The 20637-nt window shown below is 36.7% G+C and overlaps 1 protein-coding gene across 2 annotated transcripts in view; it reads right to left on the bottom strand.

Moving 5' to 3' along the window:
• The window catches only part of zc3h3 (zinc finger CCCH-type containing 3), a 243221-nt gene that overhangs the window by 62859 nt on the left and 159725 nt on the right, over positions 1 to 20637 (bottom strand). For both annotated transcript variants that reach the window (XM_039753748.1, XM_039753747.1), the window contains exon 5: positions 4631 to 4821. In XM_039753748.1, the coding sequence (XP_039609682.1) occupies positions 4631 to 4821 (191 nt within the window). The remainder of the gene's footprint in view (positions 1 to 4630; positions 4822 to 20637) is intronic.

Here is a 20637-nt window from a genome sequence, read left to right as displayed (position 1 = left end):
CTGAATTAACAAACACGTGCAAGAGGAGCACAACTGTTGATTACGTTGGTCAAGCACTTCCTTTTGAATAATATTTACTTGATTAAGTGAGCAAATCCAAGTATTAATTAGTTATCACCTTTTATTGGCTAATTAGAAAGATTAGAATATGCAAGCTTTCGAGGAGACTCAGGCCTACAATTAGTTATCATGAAAGAACACAACTATTAAATAAATGACAATGATGTGCTTAACTTCAAAATGCATCTGCATGCCACTATTGGAGTTGCCAGAACACACAAACATTATTAGATATAAAAAAAAAAAAAGGTATAGTTCATTTTGTAATGCTTCACTAGACAGAGCTTAATGTTAGGCATGTCCTCCCTGGTAACAAGAAGGCTAGCTGTATCTGTTGAAGAGCAGGAACAGGGAGTGATACAAGATTGCTTTTTGAGCGAGCAATAATAAGGTTTCACATTCTCTTGACCCAGACACAGAGAAGCAATAAAACAGAACAAGTCAAATACATTAACAAAAGCTTAGCAGGAATTGGAATACATCACTGGAACCCTTCTAGTCAGTAGTAGAGAAGACATCCCAGGGGCAATGTAACTTCTGTAGGATACATCTTAAACTGAAGCCAAAAAATACCCAGAGTTAAGAAATATGTGGCAGAACGTACATCAAGTATTAGAAAATATGGATATGAATAAAGGTAAAGCAAGTGGTCAAGAGTGATCACTGTATGTGTGTGCTTATATATGCATGTTCTCCAATTACTATGAATTTTTACAATATTACATTGCTTCTATCATGTATTTTTATTTATTTTAATATGAAGGAGGAATGCTATTTTGAAAATCTAAAATTAAAACATAAAACAAACAGTATAAACCTAAGAAAATATTAATCCATCCAGTAAAGTCCATTGAATATATCCTTTCCAATTAAACATTGCATTCCTTTTGACAGTGTGTGTTATAAAAGGGCAGAGTTTACAAAGCTTTATGTACTAGGTTTTTAAAGATTATATTTAAATCAGAAAAATAAATAAAGCAGTATGCATTCTTATTTTTACTATTTCTAAGTGACCCAATGGTGCCAGTCAACAGAAAATAAAAGGGCCCCTTGTCAAATGCAATCAAACTTTGCATTAATGTTTACAAAGTTTAGTTTTTATTCCGTTATGTTCCAAAGGAAACACAGTTCGATTCCACTAAATATTTTGCTATGCCACAATAGTTTAAAGGTTGTTAAGTGGTATTACTAAACTGCCTCGGTGTAAGGCAGGTGCCAACGTGCATAAGTACACCTCCTGTATAAGGTTGCTTACTATGATGTATCTAGTATTGCAAGAATATGTCATTTGTAACACTGTACTGGAACAAACAAACAGGTTTAAACAATGGATGATAGTTAAATTCTCTAAATAAAATATCATACTAACGGAGAATTACACTTCTAGGGAATTTATATATTTTATGGACCTCCATATTTGCTTGTTCTGGATTTGCTGATTCAACCAACTGTGGATCAACAATATATGGAAACAAAAATATAGGAAGTTACCAAAAGCAAAAATTGAATTTGCCTCATGCCAAGCACTAAGCTGAAACCATGCGAATAAAATGATCGATAGACATATCCTGTTGTTGCCTCCTATCATAGGAGTTGATTAAATTGGCTCATAGAAGTAAACTTACAGCTCCTATATGGTATCCAATTGCTAAGCCACCATACAGCTCTGAAGTTGGCTAGCTCCACACACATAAAGAAAGTATTCTTGCTCTACTCTACCCTACATACAGTTAAAAGTCAAGCAAAATGACACCTTTTTATTGGCTAACTAAAAAGATTACAATATGCAAGCTTTTCAGGCAAGTCAGACCCCTTCTTCAGGCAAATAGCTCATCATACTGATTAAAATAATATTAGTTGGATCTATGAAGAGGGCATTAGAATTTCTCCAATTTAGCAAAATTAGCAGTGCAAAAAACTACCATGTGCTTATCAATATATATAATCTAGTCCTTATCATCAACCAAAGTGATCTAGACTCAAAGCAATCCCAAAACCATATGACACAGGTAGGCAAGAGCTACATGGTATTTTTCACAGCTACGATACAATACCCGATATATTTTAGGTAGCTTTATTCTAAAGTGAGATACAGTATGTCTCAAATACAATTTTATCCTATTCTCGCCTGAGTATCAATCCAGTAAATATTATTCCTGTTTTTGTATCTTTCCCATTGTTGTCAATGATCATCTAATGGTGAGCACCTTGACAAGTAGTGATGAGCGAACCTTGTGGAGCGAAATTGTGGACATTTTTGTGAACTTCGCCAGCTGTCACTTTAAAAATAGAAGCAAGTTAAGATATAATTTTCATAAACATCAGGACAGGACTATAACAAGTTGTACACTAGAAGCATTCAAAGTTTAACCTGACCATATTTTAGAAACATCAGGTGAATATGAAAAGCAAACTTTGTGGAACTGTTCTTGTCAGAGTTATTGTTACAGTAAAATTTTAATTTTTTCTGAAAGGTTTTGCCAACAGTTCTAAAATAAATTAAATGCATTATTAACAAGTCCATCCCAGCAATCATTTTATAAGGGCAATGTAGTTACTTTTGGAAAGTTCCAAATGTAACTCCATTCTGCAAGAAGGGAAAAATTAATCAACAAGCTCTACTTCTATCCCATGGAAAATGACATAAACTACAGCTAAATTATAGTGAGGATTACTTCTATGAAAAGAATATTCTAAATGACAGCAAGGATGGACCTGGAAGAAGAGGACTGTGACAAATACATTTCTTAGACATCATTGAACAAGCAGCTGCAGCAGCAGACAAATAGTAGAGCAGAGATTAATAGCACTTTCATCAAACTAGAATTCTCCTGCATCAGAGGTAAAAATGAAACTGAACTGCAAGATGTTTAATAGGCAATATCTTAAGATGGACAAATGCAGCAAGCACATGGAAGCTGCAGTTTAATGTAGTAATAAACAAAGCACTACAAACAAGTATCAAATGTAATACTGATAATAAATACACCATGGTTCATGCTGACCTAGAAGAAGTAGACTGTGAAAAGGATTTAAAGAATTTTTAAGACACAATGTTCTCCTACTAGAAGCATTGTGAATGAAAATAAAAAGACATAATACTTCAACTCTACAATGCACTCATAATTTGCATCTGGAATGTAGTGAGCAGATCTAATCACCCCACTAAAACAAAGGAATAGCAATAGATGAAAATGTGCAGAGAAAGAAAAGAAATGCATCCCAAATCTAAAGGGCTTATCCTCCTCACTAAGGCTAAGGGAACTTCTACAATCTTGGAGAGCAGGGTATCAAATCAAACTGACTAAAAATGTTGACCAAGAAAAATATTTTTGATATAAAAAGAGAGCTCAAAATCACAGGTGGGTGAGAAGGGGAAGTTAGTTTAAGATAACATAGTAAAATACAATAGAATCATGGACTTACAGCAAATACCCTGGCAGATTTATTTAAAAAACAAAATGCTTCCATATGAAACAATGGAACAACAACCCTAACCAAAGAAACATGATGGACTAATTGGGTTCCTCCTGTTTGTGAGATAACTATGTGAGTGACTAAGGTAAAAAGGACGGGAAAGGTCAAAATGCATTACTAGATATAGCTGGCCTGACAAAAGCACGCAGGACAAAAGGATGTTGACAAAACAGTACAGTGTCATATGTAAGTAGTAACAAGTGAAAACAGCTATTAACCCCCTTTTGGGGTTAGTTTTATTTACTAGTTTTTTTTAATAAAATAAATAAAAATGAACTGTAAATGTAGTATAACAAAACATAAAATGCAAGGAGAAACACTACACAAATAAGAAAATGAAACTAAAATCCATGTAAATAAAAATGTATCTATGTTATGCAAAAAGTGACAACTGTCTAAATGTTGATATTAACTGTTGGAGGCGACAATTAAGTTGTATATATCTTGGTATAAACGTGGAGTGGGTGGTAAGGGAAAAAAATCCATGTCAGGAAAATCTGGATGGTTTTGATAAATATTGCTTTGATCGCATTTCAGAATGAAACATGTTTTTTTTTTCCCCATACAATGTTAATGCTCTGCACTACTGAAATGAATTCAACAGCATATATTTTTTCTATCAATCTTCATGTTTCAAATTGCTCAACACTCTGGGAAATACAGTTAAAAAAGGGGTGGTTAACTTATCACAAACAGTTCAAAAAGAAGGAAATAAACAGAGACATTGCCATTAAGGCATTAGTAGAACAATCACACTTGTGATTTTGTTTTGTGATGTAACATGCTTTATATATAAGAACATTCACAAGCGCTTCAAAAGCAGTGGGAATTTTTAGATGGGCAAAATACTAAAGCTAATAACATTTTAATGTGCAAGGGACTTGCTTCTGCAACTGTCCACTAATTAAATTCCTGTTCCTTTCTCCACAGAGTATGGTCAAGATGAAAACAGCAGCCCATTAGCCGTACTCATATGTCACTTTACAAATTTTTTCTTTGTGAATTTTCCACCACACACTTTTTTCAGAGCCCGTTTGACCCGTGCACTTTGTCGGTCCACCCAATAGGAAATTATTACTAACAATGCTTGTACCTGCTCTTGAGTTGACTCTGGCTGCATAACTGATGTTCTTGGTGTTAAAGTTGGAAGCCTTGAACAATTTGTTTGCAGAGACCTTGTAGAGTGCCCCACCAATCCAACGAGTGCCCCTTTCTTTCCAAAGATGATAAGGACTTTGTCTATAACCTGCAGATGACTTGCGCATCCGATTTTGCAAAAATAACCTACACAAGAAAAAAAATAACATGTTTTATTAAATCAGCTATGTTTCTAGAATACATGGTCATATCGTCCTAAAAATTTGCATTCTCTATATTTAAAAAAGAAAAAGAAAATAAAATCTAGCATTATTTTTTCTTCAGGTATTGTGGTTAAGGCCATGATGATTACACACATTGAAGGTTTATTTCCAATTACATTTTTAGATTAAACTAGCCAACCCGCGGCATACCATACGCCACATAATCAGGCCGGTTTTTAAATGATTTTTAAGCACAGGGAAAAAAATAACATTTGAAAAATCAGTAATGTAATAAATCAGCAAGAAAAGCAACATTATAACAATGCATGGAACGAACCAACAGAGTAAAGCAGTTTGCTATGGTGCATGCGGTCGTGCGTCGTAACCGAAAACTCGGTTTTAAAGACTGCTTACTTCATTGTGTTTTAACCTCAGTTGTAAAGGATTGTTTTGAGGATCCCACGGGATACCCCTCGCAAACCGTTTAACACGCTGCATATGGCAATTCACCTCCACGAGAAACATGCCTCAATGAACAGTCAACGTGGCTCGGAGGTGCCAAGAGTTGGTGGGCGTGGCTCCTTCTGCGTGCGCCATAGGTGTCTTACTTGTCGGCGGCTCAGTGAGTCCATGCCCCTTCCGGCGTGCTTTCAATGGTTGTCTTGCCTTAGTGAATTATATATATAGATAATATTATTTCCTCAATTTGTTTCTTCAAAATATACCCACTGTTGAGTATAAATTAAAAAATAAAAGTGTACCAACACAGACAGTGCAAAATGTGCTTCTTTTTTGATAAATACACTAAATTGTCACTTTATTAGGCACTAGCAAAATACCCGCGCTTCGCAGTGGCGAAGTACTGCCTTAAAATTTTTATTAAGAAGAAAATTAAACCATTTTAAACTGAGGGAAAATATACCAATAATTATTTGTTAAGGATCTCTTTGTATACCACATTGTGAGTTCGGCTGTAATATGACCAAGCTGTGCGCTGAGCTTACTCTTGAGCATGCAATGTACAGTTGGCCATGTGAACAGTAATCTTGTTTCAAATTTCACAGTTTGGATTGCTGCTGTCATAATCGGTTTGAGTTTCATGGTTTGTTTCAATTACGACAGTATTTGCAGGACTTGTGTTGAAGTGACATTCGGCATCTGTCAAGCGTTGTAAGTATACAACCGGTTTCATCGATAACTTCATATACAGCTTTTGAGAGTTTAAACATTCATAAACATCAAAGTGTCCACTACTGAAATCGTCACCTGTGAATCTAAGATGTTTAAAAGGCATTGGCGGTTGTCCAAAGGTGTAAAATATTTGGCCATTTCGGTACACTTGAAAGCGACAACCGAACAATTCAGCGGCAGCCATCAACTCACATGCAGATCCATAGGTGAAGGGCTTAAGCATTTCACTCTTCTAGTGCTCCAGTGTAGTACAATTATCTCCTGTGCTGTCATCAGTCCCCACCTTGAACCTGTCCCAGTCATTCAATACATAAGACACAATGTTCCTCCGGATATCAAGAGTGAGCCTGATATGGCCGTGCAATATGTAACAAAGAGAATGGAAAAGGCAGGTGCCATCTCCGGGCATGGAAACCACTCGGTAAGTGACAGTTCTTTGATCGATGGTGATCACCTCGATAGACATGTTAATGGGGGTACGGTTGGAATGATAAAGCTGCAGGCTATAGACGTAAATATGTACGTAAGTAGGATTCAGTTAGCGTTGGGAACCCGCGTACCAAATTACTTGAAGATGGGACAATAAGTAACAAAGACCGTTGAAAAGTTCAATATGGCGGCCAACAGTGGCATCATACCACTGAAATAAGTACGTACATCGGTTTTGGTTAGTGCAGGGAAGCCACCTTCCAAATTTCGTGAAGATGGGGCCATAAATAAGAAAGTTCAACATGGCGGACGTTGTTGACCGTTACGTGTAGAATTTTCGAAATGAAACCTGCTTAATTTTTGTAAGTAAGCTGTAAGGAATGAGCCTGCCAAATTTCAGCCTTCTACCTACACGAGAAGTTGGAGAATTAGTGATGTTGGAAAGTTCAATATGGCGGCCGACAGTGGCGTCATACCACCGAAATGAGTACATACATCGGTTTCAGTTAGTGCAGGGAAGCTGCCTACCAAATTTCGTGAAGATGGGACCATAAATAAGAAAGTTCAACATGGCAGACGTTGTCGACCGTTACGTGTAGAATTTCGAAATGAAACCTGCTTAACTTTTGTAAGTAAGCTGTAAGGAATAAGCCTGAATAATTTCAGCCATCTACCTACACGGGAAGTTGGAGAATTAGTGATGAGTGTGTGAGTCGGTGAGTGAGTCAGTGAGGGCTTTGCCTTTTATTAGTATAGATAATTGTTTGAAAATAATAAATAGCCTAATATATCACTAAACAGCCAATTACTTGGATTCAACACATACATTTGCACTTACTCTTCAGAATTTTCAAGAAATCTATCTTATCTTGTCATCTTTTAAAAGCATGGATTTAAAATTTCCATATTTTTTTATCATGCATGGCATACAAACTTTGGGACTCCACCTTTAAAAGTATATTATTATTGCAATTCTTTGGGGCCTTAGTGCAGGAAAGGAAGAAAATACAATAATTTCCAAAGCTATAAAGAAAACCACTACACTGTAAGCCATTTCTTGATGCTCCCAGAATTAAAGATTATTACAAACAAGACAGTGCTGTAAGGATACCAATAGCCCACAATGAAGTAGAGCAGTTACAGCTTTCAGGGATAAAGAAATATTACATATTTGTTCCCTAAAACAATCGACTGTTCATAGTTTTGAGCTACAGGAAGAAGACAATCATTGTCGGATGCAATATAAATCTAATACAATACAATATTTTTACTTCTCAAAACAAGCAGTGACCCTGTGAGCCAATGTCACATAAGTGAAAATGCGCAGTGCTCAGAAAATGAGTGTTTTTTTTGTTTGTTTTTTTGTAGCAGTGCTATATTTATAAAAACATTATCTGTCTGTAGTGCCAAGATTTTAAGCAGACTCCTGTTTCTACTAAGACTTCTCAGTTTGCCTAGTGTTCGTGTGGCTTGTGCTGGACTGGTGTTTCTATCCTGTGTTGATGCTGTTGACAAGAATTAAAGCTCAGTGAGTAATGGATACATTAAAACATAATTCCTTATGAAATTGTTACTGTTGCTTTAAAACCTTAAAATTATCCCACTCTTGACTAATATCTGAAAAGTGACTTTCGAGGTCAGGATGCATTTCAAATGTTTACAGATTCTTTTATTTTTATACTTGGAGCATAGTTTAAATTACTTGATCAGGGTCATAATTTGATGCAGAAATGGTAAATGAAATGTAAAGTTTGTGGTTTACATTTCTGTGGATTGTCCACTAAACCATAATGTCTACAACTGAAGATTTCATTCAATCCAAGGCCACATTACAAACAGAGTCAAATAAGGCATACTTCCCATAACGATATACAGTATGTTAAGTAACAATCTTAGGTTATTTATTTGTGCATTTTAACCAAATAATTTATATTCCTAAACACTTGTTTCAAAATGCAATTAACTGTTTCATTCAAATAATTACAGCTTCATTTCACATGATAAAATGCTTAAAAATAAACATCACCATTTGCTTTTTCACTACTGGTATACAGAATTGCTTAAAGTTTGTGCAAGACTACTACTGTTCGGCTAACATTTATCATTCTTCTAATAAAATCCTTGATTAATCAAAAGTAGTTCTTACTTTTGAAAACTGGAGAGTTTTTATGTAGAAATTCCATATTCTGTTATAAGTTCAGCATTTTTGAGGTGTCTTCCACTGCATTTTCTTACTTTTTTTTTTCACAAATGTGGCACAAATCATTTGCCTTGGAAACTAATTAAAAACATCTTCCTAGGAGGCTTTCAAAAGAGGTTTATGAGTTACCATAGCAAACATCAACTAAAAGGCTTAAAATGCACAGAATATGTTCAGTTTGAAGCTGTACAGGTTACAATTTTAGAAAACATATCTTCTGCATTTCTGAGATATGCTAATGACACAAAATAAAATTACGAACAAGCCTTCGGACCTCTACAAAAAATCGATTTTTAGGTGCTAACAATGAGTTTTCATCACTGTAAGTTATTGAAGGACTGCTTTTACAGTAATGATAACATTTTAGTTGGTTGGTTGGTTTGTTTGTACCTTGAAAAATGCACGGACATTACTATCACACAGAATGCATTTTCATGGTAGCTTTTGATGTCTTTCTCTTAAACTTTCATGCCAACGTTATCTTAGGAATGGTTTCTTATGAAGCATCAGGCTAACAGACTTACTAACAAATGATCCAATGCTAAGTTCACTCTCAAGAAGCTTCATGATTTCTTCTTTGAACTAACAGCAGCAGCAACTAGGTCTGACCAATGTTTATGTGATTGCTTGACATTAAGCATGATGGGATGTGAATCACTTAATTATCTCAATGAAAATGCTTTAACTTTTTATCCACCATTTTGTCAAGTGTTTCTTTTATTTATCAGTAATGTGTTTATTTACATATATTTAAAAAATATATATACTGTACATAAGGGTAGTTAAAGTAACTTATATTACTGCATATGAGTATAGAAAATGAACAACAACATGGTTACAAGCAAAGCACCTAAAACTGAAGAATAATGTAAATAATCTTTGACATCTGTGAGACTCGCCTGGCTGCACTATTTACATACAATACTGAATACAGCAATGATGGCAGAGCATGCGCTTTTAAACTCCAGCAGTTAAGGGAAGGAGTCAGTCACTGTAGCATACTGCTCTAACTTCACAAGCGGTGTCACAATACTCCACTAAATTGTTCTACTAATGGAAAAGATGGCTGAGAAAAAAATGGGTAGAACTGAAAAGAGGAGAGAAGGAAATCAATGAGATAATAGCTGTGCAGTAGAGTTGAGTAGTACGTCTGTCCTCCATACAAGACAGCTTGTAATTTCTGAAAGAGAATATAGCAAGTGCCTGTGTAGGAGGCTTGACTGTGGGCAATAGGGAGAGGGCATTTGTATTAAGTGTTCACAATGAAAGCAGGGGCTAATGTGGACTACGGATGGGGGGGAGGAAGGGGGATGGATTGTAATGCAACTAGTACTGAACAGACGGGGCTCGGCTCACATACTCTTCTCTGCTTCTTGCCTGGCACTCTTGTAATGGAAGGCATGAACTTTCTCTTCAAATCCATTTCTAATCCATTTGAAATACTACAGCAAATTATCCCTCCTTCAGTGCGGACGCAGCTAGCCAATTTCCTCCAAATAGAAGTGACAATACAACAGAATTTATCGCCATAACCTTGACTCCAGAGGTTGAGTGGAAGTTAAGTCGGGGGTGGGGTGGCCGTGTGCAAGTTTTTTTATTTTTTTATTTCACTGTTCTTTTATAAACCACAAAATAAATACTATATTTCCTCATATTTACTACTAGCTGATGAATGTTGCATTTATTGACATACTTTGTGATCTGTGAAAAGGTATAATTAAATGTTTATTTGTATTTATAACAATACATTAAGTATTTTCTTCTTAAAATAAAAAAAAATCGCAAAGCATGAACTTTAAAAAAAATTTAAGTTACTGAAATAAAACTAAATAAGAAGTCTCCTAAATAATACATCCTGCTATCTGTGCAATTCATATTAAAAATCTACAGTACTATGCAAGAGCCTTAGGCAATTAAAAAATTTTTATGTTTAAAGCTAGTTATCTGGGTGGTGTTTACTTTCCAGTGATTTTTTACTATAATGTGTTATGGTGTTTTCAACACTGGTACAATAAAAAGTATGAATAAAGTTTTGTGATTTTAAAACCAATCAGTATAGAATGCATTGTTTGGTACAATGTTGCTTTTTTTCTAAAAGGCTGAAGCATTCTGCAAAATTTGCCCTAATTAACTTTGGCTTTTTCTTCTTCTCTTTGCCAAAGAGATCCCACAGCTTTAATTATGGTGTCATAAGGTGGCCAACATTATAATACTGGTAGTGTTTCTTCTGCAGGCTTTCTCTCCAGGATGGTCTAAATCTGGGGTCATCATATTGCTGAATGATGAGGTTTCTGTCAGTAACTCAATTCTATGAATATATCTGCAAGATAAGCAACTCCAAAACCAAGAAAAATGTCTTGATCGAAATTCATCACCAAGAAAGAATATGGAGAGCTATTCTCATAATTCAAACAATCTGACAAGAATTTTGCCACACGACAGCCAACAGACTTCATTATGCAAAGGCAAGGAAAGGAATACATTTGTTTTTACTAATGATGAAGAAATGTTCTTAACTACTAATTCATGCCTTTGGGGAACACCTATAACCAGTCACAAACTTTTTTAAAGTTTTTATCCATGTTACTGTACTCGTCAAAAATCCTGTCTTTTATTTGGCACCATTGCTGTTTGTGTTAACACATCTTTCCTATCTTACTTCCATATTTTTTCCAAATAATTGTAGATGCACTTCAATACACTGTACTTTAACCTGTTGTGTTGGTTTGCAATTGTTCACATTATAGCGTGCCTTCTTTAATTGAATATTTGAACTAATATTATAGCAACATTAATAAAAATGACAGATTTTTTCAGTCTCTTCTCAGTGTCATCAGACAGATCACTAATTATAAACAAAATAGCATTACTGGACAAAATACTTTGAAGCATTATTGTTTGCACATGTTTCTGTGAGGGTTTCACTGAATGGCTTGCTTTTTCATTATCATTTTTGACATGAAATGTTTATTTTTATCAAGCAATTCAAGCTTCTATTTAAAACAAAACAAAAAAAACAAATAAAATATTTATTTTGTATTCCGAGTGATTTATTTAAAAATGCCTTTGAATTTTAGCTTGTGTTAAAGAACTATTTGATGCATAAATTGCACAATATGTACATGGCATCAGGAACCTTCTGACATATTTGTTCCATATTTATTTTGGTATCTTATCAGTTTACATAACAGTAAAACCATTTGAAATACCAACACTTTACTTTAAAAACTATCTTGAAAACAACAATCCATAAGGGAGTCTTATATTATTAATTTAATTTTGCATAAACAATCCTGGCTTTAGCATTTTTGTTGACCTATGTGACATTACAAAATGGCGCCTCCACCGATCCATTAAGTTCAATTGCATAATCCATTCTATGACATAAAACTTTATATAAATGATATAAACTTTTCTGTGGAATCTGGCAGTTTAAATGGATTATGATCTGATTTATATATTCACATTCATGTATGCATTTTGTGTGGACTATAGTTAACTATTTGTGTTAATGAATTTCTCAATTCTAGGTAAATGATGCCAAAGAAAACCAGCAGTTTAATACACATTATTTAAATGAATGTAAATTTTGCTTAGTACTTTAGAATGGAGTATATTTCAATTACAAAATAGGCAAATATAAATATAACTATGTAAAATATAACTTAATCATAAATAAGTTAATTACCTGATGTTAGTTTCAATTTACAAAAAGAACACATTTTTAAAGTGAATCATGTATTTTAAAATTCTTTAAAATTATAAAAATATAAACCACTGAAATTTAAAGCTGCCCTTTTCTTGACTTCACTTTTTGTAAACTTAAAAACAACTTCTTTTACACTGATTATTTGGGCTAATTTACTCTCTTCTGGCAAAGTTGATTTAAATTATCTGAATTATGAGGAGACATACATACATACCAAGGTTATTATAGTTAACGAAAAATAAAAACAAAACTGAAAATGTTAATAAAAAAACATTTTTGTAAACTGACATAAAATAATTAACAAAACCAAAAAGAAAAACTAAAACTAAACAAAACTATTAAAGTACCTAAAAAGGCTAAGTGAAATAAAATATTTGTAGTTTTCGAAACAACTAGACTTACACAAGGGCAAACCTGAGCTTCAGTGGTCCCAAAATTAATCACAATGTATTAATAAGAATTTTATATTTGTTTTTGAATAAATATCCCTGCTGTTAGTCTTTAACCCTTGTAACTTTAAACTATAAAACAGAATGTCATCCACCACAAGCCTGCGGCATACTGCATATTCATTCACTGAACAGCTGTTGGTGACGGAAGGTGGGTGTTGACACAGTGTTTGCGGTGATAGAGCAAGCTGAATACGGGTGCGTAAAGCGTGTGATGAAGAAAGCAATTTACTGACAGTTCTTCAGGAACTGATACAGACAGCTTGATAACTTCTGGTTCAAGTGTTAGTAAAGCACACCACAGTGATGATTTTGCTTTGAATGTGCACGGCAACTTTCAAAATTGCTGTTCTCTGAATCTCAAGAGAGAAGTATTAGACACAGATAATCCTTTACAGAATTTCAGTCTGTTCATAAATGATGGCATGTTAGCTTTAATTCTGACCCAAGCCCAAGATACAGTATGTACACAGTAACTAATACAGTAGCACACAGTAAGCCAAATTCCAAGCTGCATACGAGTCTGATGTCCGTTATGATGAGCTGTCACATCTGTTTGATCTTCTTGTATATCAAGATGCAATTCAAACGCATGAAGTCAGAATGTGCTGGTCAACAAAACCTTTAACGTATGGACAGAAAAATCACAACTGGCTGAAGTTTCAATTTATTTCTCAGGTGCCTGCGTTTTGTTGATAATAATTCACCCGCCACTTTGCATAGGAGAACTCCTTTTTGAAAATAAAATGGCACTGATCGAGAGAATGATGGTCAACATACAAGACAAGATCAGCATATTGTTGCTGAACGATCACTTTTGCTTTAATAAGGTCGTTTAACAACTTAGAAATACAAACGTTGTAACATTCCTGAGTTGGCAAGGTCTCTGCTGAACTACAGATAGGTGGATGAAGAGAGTCTGCCAACTGGTGAAAAGCTAAATCTACTAATGTGGTTTTGTATTTATTTCGTATTATCTTTTTTTAGTTTTACATTCACAGCTCAAAATACCCGATATTGTGAAAATAATTCCGTGGCAGAATTATGTTTTAAAATATTTGTCTCCTTCTTTTCAATCATTCTGTTTCTTTCAAAATATATGCATAAAATATCATACTCTTTTAATTCTTAACATTAGCCATGTCATATATATTCATATAGTATTGGCAGCCTGTCCAGGGATTTTTCCTGCCTTGCATCCAAAGCTGTTGGGATAGGCTCCAGGTTTCCTGTGATCCTGCTCTGGATAAGCAGGTTTAGAAAATGAATATATTGCTCCTAATCTCAAATGCGGTTTCTGTCATTTTGTGGCTGTCCATTCTCCTATTACCTGTTCATATTCTGCTCATTAAGGGTTTACTGTTCTCATGCATGGGCTATTCAAGTCTCACTACCCTTAACCTTGACACTACATGCTTGTCTTTCTTTGTTTCCCTTAATACAGCTACAGTATGTCTGCATACTGATTTAAGCCTTAGAGCCCTGTTCTTCCTAAGCCCCCATGATTTTCATGATCACAACTGTCAGAAGACAGTAGAATCTATATTCTGATTTTTTCATATCTATTCAGGCCTGCAGGTGGCAAAACTGTCTATAAATTGTATGTGTCTGAGATAGAATCAGAGCTCGAGAAAATAAAGCCCAGTATGGGAGATATCTGAATACAATACTGAAGGCATTAATTGTAAGACATTGTCATGCAGTAGTATATATTGTGTGCTGTAGATATTTACAGTAAAAACAATCCTCAAATCTTAAAATTCACCTAAATTTCATCATAAATTGTCCCATTCGTGTCAACAGTCAGTGTACATTTGTTCAGCACAAATCACATAGAAAATATTTTAAAATATTATAACATTTTTCATATTCAGTATCTGGTTTTGATTATGCTTGCTTTTAACAGACAAAATCAAAACCAGATAGTAAACCATGTAGTGTAGTAAGCTTCCACAAACACATATCCAAACCTTTTAAGTGTACAGTTTTGTCCGATTGTGATACAAAGCTAAACTCCATAGTAGCTCTATAACCATACCACAATTACTAAAAGTAAATGTTCGGATGGGCTGCAACACATCCAGCATCATCACACCGAGAACGGGAGCACCACAGGGCTTAGTCCACTGCTCTTCACTCTGCTGACTCACGACTGCACAGCCATGCACAACACCAACCACATCATCAAGTTTGTGGATGATACAACGATGCTGGGACTGATAAGCAGGGATGATGAAACAGCACACAGAGATGAGGTGGAACGCCTGTCCATATAGTGTGAAGACAACAATCTATCTCTCAGTGTCAACAAGACAAAAGAGATAATTGTGGACTTCAGAAAATCACATCCTGCCTACATCCCACTTAGCATCAACAGTTTAGATGTGGAGACTGTTAGGAGTACCAAGTTCCTCGGTGTGCACATAACTGAGGAACTTACATGGACACATAACACCACATCACAAATCAAGAAAGCCCAGCAGAGACTACACTTCCTAAGGTGGCTGAAGCGAGCTAGTCTTTCCCCTTCCATCCTCACCATTGTCACGCACATGCGCATAGGGAGCTGTGGAAAGACCAGACGAGCCACGTATCACATCGGGCCGGGGATCAAGGCGAGGCACTAACCTTCTTTTTTCTTTTCATTCCCGCAGAAAGACAGATACAACACCGCCATTAAGTCCCGGATGCTTGGAAAACACACGTAGCCACTTCCGCATTCCATCCCTTCCTGGTCCCACCATGATGATGTCACTCCTCCCACACACCACTTCGGTTCCCTTCCAGCATGCCATTCAATTTCCGGTCCCTCATTATTTAAGTTCCCCCTGCAACTGAGACTGTGAGATGCAATGACCAGTTGTCAGAGCATAGCGACTGTATTGCTAATCTGGATATTTTCTTTTTGTTTTCTAAAGTATACGGGGCATCATTGAGAGTGTTCTGACCAGCTGCATCACTGTCTGGTACGGCAACTGAAACATATCCGACCGCAAACGCCTGCAAAGGATAGTGAAGACAGCAGAGAACATTACTAGGGTGCCTCTCCCTTCACTACAGGACATATTTTACAAACGCAGTGTCTGCAAGGCCTGCAGCAGCATTGTGCAGGACCCCTTACACCCCTCATATGGACTTTTCACACTTCTGCCATCTAAGAGAAGATACTGCAGCAACAAAGCCAAATCTGCCAGGCTGCAGGATAGATTTTACCCCGAAGCTGTCAGACTCCTTAACACCATGCTGCCCCCTGGGATCTTCCACACTGTCTCAACCACCTCTAAAAACAGAACTTTTATACATGCAAACCACTTTCCTGCAAAGACTAGTGTGGATGTAGAAAAGAACTGAAAATCTCATACTGACCTTTAAGTATTTTGCACACTGCACTTTGATATCCTTCTGTTGTGAAACATTCTGACCTGTCATTGTTTACACATGTCTTAAACAACTATTATCATAAACTGATAATTTCTGTATTTATCTATATCTATTATTTATTTATTATATTACATATTTATTGACCATATTTATGTATCTAGATAAATGTATCTAGATAATGTATCTGCATAATACCATACATTGCATCAATGTTCATATTGCTTACTACACATCAATATTGCTGCCACTTCTTTGTCTTGTCTTTGTACAATGTCTTGCCTTGTTTGTGTTTTAATTTTTAATTTCAGATCTTAATTTTTATTTTAAATTTTAATTCTAATTTTTATTTTTTGGTTGCACTTCATGTTGTTACACTGTGGACCCTGAGCTTCGCATTTCCTCTATCTGTATACTTGTACAGGCAGTCCCCGGGTTACGTACGAGATAGGGACTACAGGTTTGTTCTTAAGTTGAATTTGTATGTAAGTCTGAACAAGTACATTATTTTAATAAATGCTATTGTTGACTAACTGTAACCAATTGCTCTGCCAATGAATGATGGAGTTTCACCTCTCTTTGACCTTTTTATTATTTTTACTTTATTTTCCATGGTTTTTCTCTTCTATACTGTATCACCAGCACTTGCATCAAATTTGTGTTTCAGAGACATTGTTGAAGGGTGAAGACAAAAGGTTAAGATGAGCTCTTCTGCACAGCACTGTACACGCTATCACAGCAGGAAGGCACCCATCATCAGCACGTCTGGTGCACTGAACGTGAGACAACTTCCTGCTATGTATGTAACAGTACAGGCAGGCTTGCTATTGAGAATGAATGGGGGTAGCGAGGGGCGGTTCACCATCAGCCCACCTCAAAGTCACCTCCACTTGAGGGACACTGCAAGGCTGTGGGTAGTGAACCGCCCCATGAAGCCTCTGTCCTGCACACAAGCGCTGGCTGCGCACCCAGCCGTCTATTGAGAATGAATGGGGTGTGGCTCCCATCGCCCCATTCATCAACCAGAGCCGCCTGAGGAACACTGCACTGCGCGAGCAGCAAAACCGCCCCCTCCAGCCACCGCTGGCAGCGTCCCCAGGCTGGAAATAACAGAGCGGCAGTTACTAAGGAGCCTGCGTCACATCCCCCAGACAGATGAGGGAGCAGCTGCGGCCCCTGTCCGTAAATTGTATTTCGGATGTCTGTAATTAAGGGACTACCTGTATATAGTTGAGATGACAATAAAGTTCGCTTTGACTTTGACTAAAACTAAACTGAATTTCCAAGTAAGATCAGAAATAATATAGAAAATACAGAAATAATAACCTTGATACATACATACAGTGCATCCGGAAAGTATTCACAGCGCATCACTTTTTCCACATTTTGTTATGTTACAGCCTTATTCCAAAATGGATTAAATATATTATTTTTCTCAGAATTCTACACACAACACCCCATAATGACAACGTGAAAAAAGTTTACTTCAGATTTTTGCAAATTTATTAAAAAATAAAAAAATTGAGAAAGCACGTGTACATAAGTATTCACAGCCTTTGCCATGAAGCTCAAAACTAAGCTCAGATGCATCTTGTTTCCCCTGATCATCCTTGAGATGTTTCTGCAGCTTAATTGGAGTCCACCTGTGGTAAATTCAGCTGATTGGACATGATTTGGAGAGGCACACACCTGTCTATAGAAGGTCCCACAGTGGACAGTTCATGTCAGAGCACAAACCAAGCATGAAGTCAAAGGAATGGTCTGTAGACCTCCGAGACAGGATTGTCTCGAGGCACAAATCTGGGGAAGGTTACAGAAAAATTTCTGCTGCTTTGAAGGTCTCAATGAGCACAGAGGCCTCCATCATCCGTAAGTGGAAGAAGTTCGAAACCACCAGGACTCTTCCTAGAGCTGGCCGGCCATCTTCTTAGTAAAAGGCACACGGCAGCCTGCCTGGAGTTTGCCAAAAGGCACCTGAAGGACTCTCAGACCATGAGAAACAAAATTCTCTGGTCTAATGAGACAAAGATTGAACTCTTTGGTGTGAATGCCAGGCATCATGTTTGAAGGAAACCAGGCACCGTTCATCACCAGGCTAATACCATCCCTACAGTGAAGCATGGTGGCGGCAGCATCATGCTGTGGGGATGTTTTTAAGCGGCAAGAACTGGGAGACTAGTCAGGATAAAGGGAAAGATAACTGCAGCAATGTACAGAGACATCCTGGATGAAAACCTGCTTCACAACTCTGTGAATGTCCTTGAGTGGCCCAGCCAGAGCCCAGACTTGAATCTGATTGAACATCTCTGGAGAGATCTTAAAATGGCTGTGCACCGACGCTTCCCATCCAACCTGATGGAGCTTGAGAGGTGCTGCAAAGAGGAATGGGCGAAACTAGCCAAGAATAGGTGTGCCAAGCTTGTGACATCATATTCAAAAAGACTTGAGGCTGTAATTGCTGCCAAAGGTGCATTGAAAAAGTATTGAGCAAAGGCTGTGAATATTTATGTATATGTGATTTCTCAGTTTTAATTTAATAAATTTGCAAAAACCTCAAGTAAACTTTTTTCACATTGTCATTATGGGGTGTTGTGTGTAGAATTATACTGTCAAATTAAAAATATTAGTCAAGAAATAGAAAAAATACACATTTTCTTGCATTAAAAGAAGGTCTCTAAATATATATTAAGGTTGGACCAGGTTAAAAGGTGACATTTTGCTCTCTATTTGTTTGACTGCATACATACTATAAGGCGTAGTAGGCAGGGACGGCCATCCATGCCGGACTGGCAGGCACAGGAAGAAAACGGACCTGAAAAGATGTAGGAGGTCCACTGCCTAAACAAAGATCTAGTCATAAGATGCCATATAAGGAATGGGTATGCTGGCATCTTGTCAGAAATCAATGGAGGAACATTACCCAGATGAGAGGCCAGCTTAAAGGAAGGACGGGGGCTGCGGAATTATTACATACTCCCCCAAATTGCTAGATGGTAGCAACCCCGGGGACAAGTAAACCCATGGACAATTACAGGGTATGCTGGGGGATTTTAGTGCTGTAGAACATCCCTGTGGGGGTCCCTGGATATACCAGGGAGTGGAATCTTGGGGTATACTCCATGGTCGTTGGGACTTCTGACCAACCAAGAAGTGCTTCCATCAGGCTATCCCATGGTACTGGAAGTATTCCCAGTATTCCCAGGTCCAAGAGAAAAGGAACTGCCCTGCCATATCCAGGTAAGTCAGAACTGGGTGGAAGTGGACAAAGCTTGCCTTGAGGTGTGGAAGAGAGGGAAAAATGACAAAAGAGTGGCATTATGTTTTTTGGAAAGACAATTAATTGCAAGGATTATTGTGCTTAATTAATTACTTATTTGGGCCTAGGACTTATGTCTATGTAGTGGTGTCTGACGTTTGGCAGGCCCCCTACTGTCCACAATGCATAATGTACATACGTACATAGTTACACATTTCTTTTAACAAGTGATTGAAAACTGGACTGCTAATCAAGTTTGCTCCAATGTATTCTTACAATTAAGACATACAAAAATGTTATGGTGGCAATCAGCCAAGAAAAACACAATACAAGGACAATCTAGAAGCAGTGTACAAACACTGATTCGGGGTGATGTGGTAAGGACTACAAGATGTTAACAGCTTTAAAGAAAATACCAGTGAACTCATAGACACAGTTAGCTTTACACCCATGTTGAGGCTCAAAATACTGAGCATTACTTTAAGGCTCCCTGTAAACCAAGGATTATATGCAAAATCTCAATGAGCATGACATACAAAGCAGCTGGTCCTGAGATTCCTAGCATCTCACTGGCCCTCTCTCTCATACCTGCATATTTTGCACAACTGACCAAGAAAACCAAAACAACATGCCTGGATAACAGCAGTTCAGTGTCACTAATTTCTGTAGATGTCAAGTACGTGAAAGTACAAAAATAACTCAACATGACATTTCAGTTTTAGGTTCCCTTAGGTCACTCCAGTTTATGCATGAAAACAACAAGTTAAGTGAACAGTGGCATTTCTTCCACCCTACTAACTGCTACGGAACATCTGCAGAAACTGGACATCTACATAATAATACAATTCATTTACTTTTAATTTATTTAAAACATCTGTTCTTCTCTAAGTTTATCCTGAAACATAGAGGCCTGGGCTTAAGTAACACCATCTGCAAGTGAATATTAGATTTCCTAAAATGCAGAGCACAAGTGTTAATGACTCGTTATAAAAAAAAAAAAACTTAAGGCAAGCTGAACAAATTCCCACAGTTATGGGAATGACACAAGACTGGTGGGACAGATTACCATCGACAAAATGGAATAAGATGACAGACATGATAAAATAATAATATAACAGACCAACATAACATTTTTAAACCTGCTTAATCCAATTCAGGGTTCCAGGAATCCAAGGATTATCCCAAGA

The sequence above is a fragment of the Polypterus senegalus genome, chromosome 5 (genome assembly GCF_016835505.1).
Source record: "Polypterus senegalus isolate Bchr_013 chromosome 5, ASM1683550v1, whole genome shotgun sequence".
In the NCBI taxonomy this organism is placed as follows: domain Eukaryota; kingdom Metazoa; phylum Chordata; class Cladistia; order Polypteriformes; family Polypteridae; genus Polypterus; species Polypterus senegalus.
The sequence above is the reverse complement of the archived record's forward strand: the minus strand, read 5'-3'. Positions and strand labels throughout refer to the sequence as shown.